We start from the raw sequence: 10000 nt of genomic DNA, 5'->3' as shown, positions 1-10000 counted from the left end.
AGACAGTTAACAATGAGACGGATGTATCACATATGCTACATCTTCCTTAAGAGAAAAAGTAATTTGCAAGATGATGAAGAAACTAATATCCATGCTGAAATGATGGGTATAAACAACAAGTCATAAACTCTAAAGCTGTGAAAAAACTTGTGTATTAAACCTAAGAACTAAAATTAACCATATCACATAACCAGTTGTATATCATGTATGAATAGTTGCTTATTATAAATGAGAACCATAGAAGTCTGAAACAGGAGTAAACTGTCCTACAGTAAACTTGGTTTTGAATCAAACATGCAAAATTGCTTAATGAAAATATTATTCCAAAAGGCTTGAAGGGTTAATGGTCTAACAAGTAATTTGTATCACGACTTTGTTTGGTAATATCTAAGACTAGCAAAATATCCAACAGTTCCTTTGTTGTTGATCACTTTAACTCAATAAATTACTTATGTGAAGTTCACAGAATAAATTAAAAAATATATATTATATAATTCTACACTAATAGGATATATCACACTGAAGAAATCAGTCTAAGGTAACTTTATGTTTTTTAAATTAATAATGAGGCCTTACTTGTTTTGTTTATGAAATCTACCTGCACATTAAAAATACTGATAGGATATAGTGCACAAATTAATATCTTTTGCTGATATATACAGTATCACAAAACCTCAGGTTTAGCCTTTGAAGGACATTATCAAAATTCTCTACATTTATGAACACAAATAAATCTTTAGATGCCAATTTTCATTACACTTTTAGATTCTAGTCAGAAAGCATAAATATATATCCAGGAACTTGGGTTACAGTGCTCAGAGGATCTCCAGGAGGTGGACTAGTTCGACCACACTCTGACTGGTGGTTGGCCCAGTCTCGTCTCTGGCAAAAGTCGCTGCAATAAGCTCTGTTGTGGCAGCCAGAGCATTCCAGTTCACTCTCCCGATTACAGTTGACACACTGGGAAAGAAATTATTTCCTTAAAAATTTTGGTTTACAATTTTTCAATTTTAAAGCTTCTAAAATAAAAGATGGGTGTTTTATGGAATCCTAAAATTTCACATAGTGCTGCAGGTTTTAAGTGATTAAAAAATAATTATTTTACATAATGAACTTACTTGCCCTTCAGATTCACTGTTAATAACATCATGACTTCCAAAGGAACTACTATTACTGACAAAGAAATACAGAGGTCTCTTATACTTGTCAGAATGCTTACTACTGAGCATTTTTGGTCATGTTAAAGATGAAAAGAAAGATTATTCTGTAAACTGATTAGTTTACAGACAATCCCCTTTTTTTATTCTTACCTTTTTCTTGACCCCATTAATAGGTGGTGCCGGCTTTAATGTAGGAACATTTGATATCAAAGAATCTAGCATTATGGGTTGCAATGACTGATTCCCATCATCATCCCTCACTTGAACCAGGAATCCTTCTGATGGCCTGTTGAGGATAGATTATAAATTTTTTGTTTGATAAGTTTTTTGTAAATATACTCATTAAAAAAAAATCCTTTGCAACATACTTTGTGACTGCTGTTGACTAACAACACATAACTATGTAATTTCATGAAGATAATAGGAATCAAATTTCAATTAGTATTTCTTCTTCAGACATTTTGCTACAGTATGATGTGCAAAAGAAGCAAAGTTCCTCCATTAACCCATTCCTAAAAAGCTTCAAGATTGTTTCAATCACCAACTTTCTGCCTAGTGACTGATGTCAATTGGGGTTTGTGGTTTAGACTACATTTATCAAGGTGCATTAGACATACCATCTATGAAGTTCAATGTTTGAAATAACATAATAAAAAAAAAATTACATTACTTACTTCGTCATGTTTGATAATTGAGCCTCTAATTTAGCTTGTGCGACTGCTTCATCCTTCTCCTGTAAAAGTTTCCTTCGAAGATCTAAAGTCTCTTGTTCCGTTCTATCTTTTAATTCTTCAAGTAAAGCTCGAGCTCCTGACACACTTCTCTCTAAACCTAATAAAACCTGAGGAGAGGAAACCACAAAATCATTAATTACTTAGAGAAGAGAGCAGGTTGCAATAATCACCATCAATGATGTGTTCTCTTTCTCACCTTTCCTTATCTATCTAATTTGCAATGCTTCATAATTATTGCTTTCCAAACAAGTTTATACACAGAAAAAAAAAATAATAATAGAGATTAAAGATATGCCAATCACATTCATACTTTTTTCATGTTGACCACTAATTGGAAACTAGCAAGTCTCTAGACATGAAAATTCACCACAATTAATGATGAACAATACTTCACTGTTCATCAAGCAGCCTTCTTTCCTGACAAATGGTGCGCCCTACAAATTTCTAGTTCATACTGTCCACCACAAAAACTGTGAAGGGTCTAGGAAGTTCTGAATTGTTCACAATTAGTTTTGCTATTGTTAGAGAAAGCTATCAAGGGAGATTTCATAAACCTACCCACAGTGTAATGTAGAATTTTAAACCATTTATTTCATATTAACAGAGATCCGTTCTTTTAAAATTCGTTCATGCCTAATCCTTGTAAATATGTTATCTACTTTGAGATCAATCCAAAAGTTCACAGGAAGTACAACCTGGCAGTCATGGACAACTGCTGTACTATCTTTGCATCTTCTAATGAATTCCATGGAAAAGAAATAACTAATTATGGTATTCTTCTAGGTGTGTTTCATTTATGTTACCAATATTTTATAATATGAGATGGACACTTACATTATACACCTTTAGAAATCAAATGTTGTCACTTCTGAATAATACCAACTGTATCATTTATACTGTACAAAACACTTGTATAAGATAATTTATGTTCAAAGCAACACTGACATATTCTTTTGATTATGTCACTATGGTGGACTACTGCATAATCAAATACAATCCAAAATACTAGGATACTGATATCAACAGGAAATGAACACAGAAATATCTGTACCTCATTCATACGATCCCAAGCTTTGTCCAAAGGCAGGTTTGAAAGGCTAACTGGACAAGGGCTGCCAGTTGAAGAAGGGGCAGCAGTTGCCCCCTGGGGTGTGGTAGGTACTGCAGTGGTTGGGGTCCCTCCTCCAAGAACAATACCTGGCACCACAGTAAGTTCCCCTAATCCAGACACTGGTAAAGTCACTGAGAAAGAAAGATATTCTTTTAAGCATATATCACAAGATTTATACTGTGCACTCCCCTTAAACTATACATATAGTTAAGTCTTATATAACCCTTTAAGAAAAGCAACGTACCGTAGTTCATCATTCACAACTTATTTTTTCTTGAAATATAAAAAATTCTTAACTCTTAATCCCAATCAAATGATACCTCAGAATAAGGTATACCTGTTGGTGTGGAAGATCCTGGGTCATCAGACAACGTTCTCTTCAAAACCTTTGCAGCAACTTCCGTGTCAATCATAAACTTATCTCTCTTTTTCCTTCTATATGGACGGTGAAGACGAACTGCTCCAGCCTGTTAGGCAAAATTGTTTGGATTAAAAAAAATACTTCACCAAAAGGAAAATAAAATAGATTTTGATAAATGAGCACATGCAAACCTGTGCCTGAAAACAAAAAGCTTATCATGATCTACAGCCATTTCTGGCAAAAGATATCAGTAACTCAAGCATATCTTTGCAGCTCTCTCTCTCTCTCTCTCTCTCTCTCTCTCTCTCTCTCTCTCTCTCTCTCTCTCTCTCTCTCTCTCTCTCTCTCTCTCTCTCTCTCTCTCTCTCTCTCTCTCTTTCTCTCTTTCTCTCTTTCTCTCTCTCTCTCTCTCTCTCTCTCTCTCTCTCTCTCTCTCTCTCTCTCTCTCTCTCTCTCTCTCTCTCTCTCTCTCTCTCTCTCTCTCTCTCTCTCTCTCTCTCCCCTGAGAGAAACAAACATCAATCTATTTTTGTCTGCATGGACACTTTTAAGTTTGAGTTCTGTATAGAACTTCCACTGTGCCCACAGTAGGGCAGAAATCATGTATATACTTATAATTTTTTTACAGGAGTTAAAGCCAGCTTAATACTAACTTGAAATTAATTCATATACAAAAAAAAAAAAACATGCTTTAACAACCCAATCAATAATTTAGCATCAAAGGCATATGTACAAGAGATTACATAATCAATATTATCAAGACAGATCCCACATCACTCACCGCAGCATCCCCATCTAAGCATGCTCCACAAGAGCAAGAGGTGGCATGAACCTGGAGATATCCTTCCTCTATCAAGGTGAGAAGGCTCTGACCCTGAAATCTACAACAAAATTCTGAATTAGCGGTTAACATAAAAAACATGAATCTTGGTGGTATGATTATAGATACACATATAAGGCAAACAACCATAATAAATTTTAATTAAGAAAGTAAAATATAGAAATGGTAAAATGTAAATCTCCAGAGTATGTAGTAAATTGTTAAATTTCACGTGTCAAATACAAACTATAAAATGTAACAAGTAAACTTTTGATCTATTTGCTTTTGGCCAATAATAAGATTTTCTAAGAAAGTTTTGGCCTATATGAGCAAAATATTTTTAATAAATCATCAGGATGCATTTTTGAGATGCAACACATATCAAATATAGAATATTGACAGTGATCAATACATTACAACAAACATGTAGATAAAAAAAGAGATAGCTGGACAGATAGAGAGATTGATATATTCATATATATATAGACTGACACACAGATAAACTGATAATCAATTATGATATACTCAGTAAAATTCAGCAAATCAAATAGATAAAATATGCAGTAAGTATATAACACAACAGTATTCAAGTGCATCTCCAATATACTAAAATAACCTCTGAGCTTATATGGATTGCAAAACTCTCACACAGCAAAGGCTCCTCCTAAATCCCTTTACCTGATGCTTCTTTTCCAGTCCTTGCTTGCAGACCTCCCACAGTGGGCTTCAAACTCCGTTGGTGTGAACCACAGTTTCCCTACCCTAATGCACTTCCCACGAGAGCCTGAGCCAAAGCGGTTCTTCACAAGCTCGCCTGTTGTTTTCTGTGGTAAAAAAATAATAATTCAGTACACAGCACACCATTAACAATCCTTACATATATATGCTTCAACCATTTCAATGATATCCCTAGAATATAAATATTGCAATACTGACATATCACTGCATTTTGGACAAAGGAATCCCAATCAAACAAACATGCTAAATTACAAAGCAGATATACAATATAATAATATACTCACTTTACACCTGACAAGAAGCACTGGATCTTGTGCCGCCTCGTGCCAGTCCGGTTCTATCGCAAATACTTGTGCTGCTTTTGAATCCTCACTCGATGATGCTGGCACAGGCGTTGTAATTCCACCTGAACTACAGCTATGGCCGTCCTGTTGTGAAAGAGGTTTCCAGTTTATATATAAAGGCTATATTTCCTCTTTTTTGTATTGTGTAGGTTACAACAATATAAATTTCTATGAGTTATGCACAGTAGTTATTTTATATAAAAATTTTGTCATCAGGGTGTAACATTACTTGAAATATAAAGCAGTAATATTAGTACAAAGACTAGATAATAATGATAAGATTTACAATATTGATTTCTATTTTTAATTTTTTTATTATTACCCTTGTTGTTATTATTATTATTATTATTATTATTATTATTATTATTATTATTATTATTATTATTATTATTATTATTATCATTATTATTATTATTATTATTATTATTATTATCATTATCATATGATTATCATCATCTTTATTCTTTTATTTTACTATTATTTTATTATTATTATCATTATTAAAAATATTATTATTATTAATGTCATTATTACTAATATCATTATTATCGTCTCATTATCATTATTATTATCATCATTATTTTGTATTACTATTATTATTATTATTATTATTATTATTATTATTATTATTGTTATTATCATTATTATTATCATTATTTTTGTTTATCATTATTATTGTTATCTTTATTTTTATTATTATTATTTTTTTATCATCATTATCATTATTTTTTTTTATTATTATTATCTTTATTTTTATTATTATTATTATAATATTATCATTATTATTATCATTATCATTACTATTATCATTATCATCATCATTATCATCATCATTATCATCATCATTATCATTATCATTCTTATTATCATTATTATTATCATTATCATCATTATTTTTTCACTATTGTTATCATTATTATTATTATTATTATTATTATTATTGTTATTATTATTATTATTATTATTATTATTATTATTATTATTATTATTATTTGTATTATTATCATTATTATTACCACTACTATTACTATTACTATCCCTATTACTATTACTATTACTATTACTATTACTATTACTATTACAATTACAATTACAATTACAATTACAATTACAATTACAATTACAATTACTATTACTATTACTATTACTATTACTATTATTATTATTATTATTATTATTATTATTATTGTCTTTATCATTATTATTTTTGTTATTATTATCATTATTATTATTATCATTATTATTATTCTTATCATTATTATTGTTATTATTATTATTATTATTATTATTATTATTATTATTATTATTATTTTATTATTTTTATTATTATCAACATTATTATTATCAACATTATTATTATCATTATCATTATCATTATCATTATCATTATCATTATCATTATCATTATTATTATCATCATCATCATCATCATCATCATCATCATCATCATCATCATCATTATTATTATTATTATTATTATTATTATTATTATTATTACTACTACTACCTCTACTACTACTATTACTATTATTATCATCATTAGTATTATTATCATCAGTATCATTATTACTAATATCATCATATTATCATCATCATCATCATCATCATAATCACCATCATCATTGTTATCCTCAAAATTATTATTATCAGCATCATTATCAGTATAATTATCATTATTATTGCCATCATTGTGACTAATAACACATATATACATATATACATACATGCATTACATATAAACATACATGCATTATACATATATACATACATGTATTACATATAAACATACATGCATTATACATATATACATCAATATATATACATATTTATATATTAATATATATACATATACATATATTTATTGATGCATCTACTTATTCGTTTCTCTTTGCATGTACCTAGCAACTTAGGAATAACAAAAGCAAAACTCAAAAGCAACCAAACCTAGCAACAAAAATGACGCAATTCCTTACCCCCTCCACCATTGTACTTCCTGCTTCGTCCCCCAACGCGACTTCAGTGATCGTGACGTCGGCGGGAGTGCTAATCACGTCACCAAGTTGTGTAGGTGACGCATCGATGACGTCACCGAGCCTGGTGGGTGACGCATGGATGACGTCATTGAGCTGGTCTTGTGTGGCGGCGGTGACGATCTTGACGAGAGGGACCGAGTGAGGCCGAGATAACCCGACTGAATCAAGCTCGGGAACCACGACAAGTTCCGCCGTGCTTCCGTCTGGCGATTCCCCTAAACCCGCGTCCATGGCTTGGTCTGACGAGGCACTGTGGCAGCTCGGCGAGTGAGGCCATCCGCGACTTATTCCGGTGCAAATACGGCAGCTTTACCGGTGTGAGGCAACCAAAAACATGGCGAACGAAAACTGCGACGAAATTTAGGTTCCAATAATGCGTTCTAATTATCGGATGATTGGTTCGGAGGCTTTGAGAGCTGGGATGGACGGAGATAAAAACTGTGCCTGTTTTTAGAAAATACTTATACGTGAAATAAAGTTGCTCGAGTCTCATATCTTTTATCCAAGAACGATTTTAAGCTAATATTTATATTTCCGGAAACGTTTTCTGTAGTTGAAAGTTAGGGATAACTACTGAAATACTTATACTGAGCGACAATAACTCGTAAATTGTAAGGTTTAAATCAGATGCTAATCTCCTTTAGACGAGTGTTCGTCTACCAAGAAAATGAATTATGATCACAAATATTTTTCATAAATTAAAGTCTATTATAAAGATTTCATGAAAATCATGAATACAGTCAATCATAATAACAGAATAATAATAAGAGTAATAATAGTAACTGTAATAATAATACTGATAATAACTACAGCAATTGTGATAACTATTAATAATATAGTACTAATAATAACAATAACAATAATAAAAAATATAATAATGATGATAATGATATTATAAGGACACTGATGACAAAAAATATATAATGATAACATTAATAATAATGTTGTTAATTATAATGATAAAAATTATAATGATATGAAAATAAAACAATGAAATTGAGAGTGATACTGATGATAATCGATAATAACAATAATGAGAATGATGATGGTATTATTTATAATGAAAATGATAATAGTAATAACAATAGTGCTTGTAATAATGCTAATAAAAATTAGCATAAATGATAAATATCGTAATAATGATGGCGGTAGTTATAAGGTTTAAAAGTAATTGTGATGACAAAGAACAATGATTTTGTAAATTATGAAAACAAGAAAAAAATATTACCGTAATATTTGTGATAATTATTAGAACTATACCAACAGTAATAATAACGAGAAATAGTAATAACAATATTATTGTTATTATTATCATCATCATTATTATCATCAATATTAACAGGAACAGTAATAACATTATTCATCACCATCATCATCATCGTAATAATAATAACAAGATGGTGGTAATAATAATAATAATAACAATAATAATAATGATAATAATAATGAGAAAAAGGTCAACAGTAATAAATAACTGAATATCATTTTATAAAGATACAATTCAGTAAAGCAGTCTGAGGAAAGGAGAGCAGACGGTATAACTCTGGGAGGTGGATTTGCGCAAAGAGGCAGGGATGGATGGAAGATGAGAAAGATATTGTATAAAACATATTAAACGTATTATATATATATATATATAAACAGGCTATATATGTTATATAAGATAGATGATGTAGATAATATACGTAGATATAAAGAGAAGGCGATTAGTGATTTAAGTCTGTAGATCGACGACAAACAGCATTCATTCAACTAAGGTACTCAGGAAGACAAACATAAATAGATATTTCGGGATATCAAAAATATTCCCCAAGCATTTGGAACAAACTGGTACTGTTATGTTATTCATTATATAATTTATAATTCAGTAATCAGTGGGAGATCCAGGTTATCAAGGTGTAAGAAAGAAAGAAAAAAAAAAACAATGCATTTCTTCTTCTTTCTTGGTATAGGGTGAAACAATGCATTTAAACACACCAGCGCGCCGGTATATGACATCCTACACGTTGAGTTCGCGTTCTTGAAATCCGGGTTCTGGTCATCCACGTCTGTAGAGTTCATTATCGCCCAAACTCACCGCCAAGATCGAGCTCACCGCAATGGAATGACGAGAGGCTGCGAGAGATTGCAAGAAATCATCATCGCCTCTTTTGACGACGATCAGACTCACACCAGTGGCGGCCTTGAGTGTCAGATTGATTGATTATTTAAAACTTATCTGCCGCGTCAACAGCGAATACTTTATTGGATTGAAATGTCAAAATATTCGAAACTTTAAAAGATCTATCAATCTGAGTTGAATAAATGGTACGTCGGATAGTGGGATCGCACACCTGTACAGATGCCGGGTTCCTGAGACTGAACATAGATGTCTTGTGAACCGATTCTGTCTAAAGGAGATTGTTGTCGTGGTACTCCTGAGTTGGGGTGTCGCCCATCGCCGTCTGACTGGGCCAGGTCAAGCATTATCACTGTCTCGCCGCTATCTTTCGGTCTGAATATGTATAGTACTATGTACCACTGCTCTATCTCTCTCTCTCTCTCTCTCTCTCTCTCTCTCTCTCTCTCTCTCTCTCTCTCTCTCTCTCTCTCTCTCTCTCTCTCTCTCTCTCTCCTCTCTCCTCTCTCCTCTCTCCTCTCTCCTCTCTCCTCTCTCTCTCCCCTCTCCTCTCTCCTCTCTCCTCTCTCTTCTCTCTTCT

General features: G+C 31.8%; 1 protein-coding gene across 1 annotated transcript in view; it reads right to left on the bottom strand.

Annotated features, from left to right (window-relative positions):
* The window catches only part of LOC125047527 (deformed epidermal autoregulatory factor 1 homolog), an 8796-nt gene extending 918 nt beyond the window's left edge, over nt 1-7878 (bottom strand). The window contains exons 1-9 of the mRNA XM_047645794.1: nt 7242-7878; nt 5209-5352; nt 4865-5010; nt 4148-4247; nt 3343-3472; nt 2946-3136; nt 1835-2001; nt 1311-1446; nt 1-960 (exon numbers count right to left, since the gene is read on the bottom strand). The exon at nt 1-960 is cut by the window's left edge and continues 918 nt beyond it. Of these exons, the coding sequence (XP_047501750.1) occupies nt 769-960; nt 1311-1446; nt 1835-2001; nt 2946-3136; nt 3343-3472; nt 4148-4247; nt 4865-5010; nt 5209-5352; nt 7242-7532 (1497 nt within the window). The 5' untranslated portion in view covers nt 7533-7878 and the 3' untranslated portion in view covers nt 1-768. The remainder of the gene's footprint in view (nt 961-1310; nt 1447-1834; nt 2002-2945; nt 3137-3342; nt 3473-4147; nt 4248-4864; nt 5011-5208; nt 5353-7241) is intronic.
* Between the last annotated feature and the right edge of the window lie 2122 nt (nt 7879-10000).

This window comes from Penaeus chinensis, chromosome 41 (genome assembly GCF_019202785.1).
Source record: "Penaeus chinensis breed Huanghai No. 1 chromosome 41, ASM1920278v2, whole genome shotgun sequence".
NCBI lineage: Eukaryota > Metazoa > Arthropoda > Malacostraca > Decapoda > Penaeidae > Penaeus > Penaeus chinensis.
Note: the sequence above shows the minus strand (reverse complement) of the source record. Positions and strands in the feature narration are given on the sequence as shown.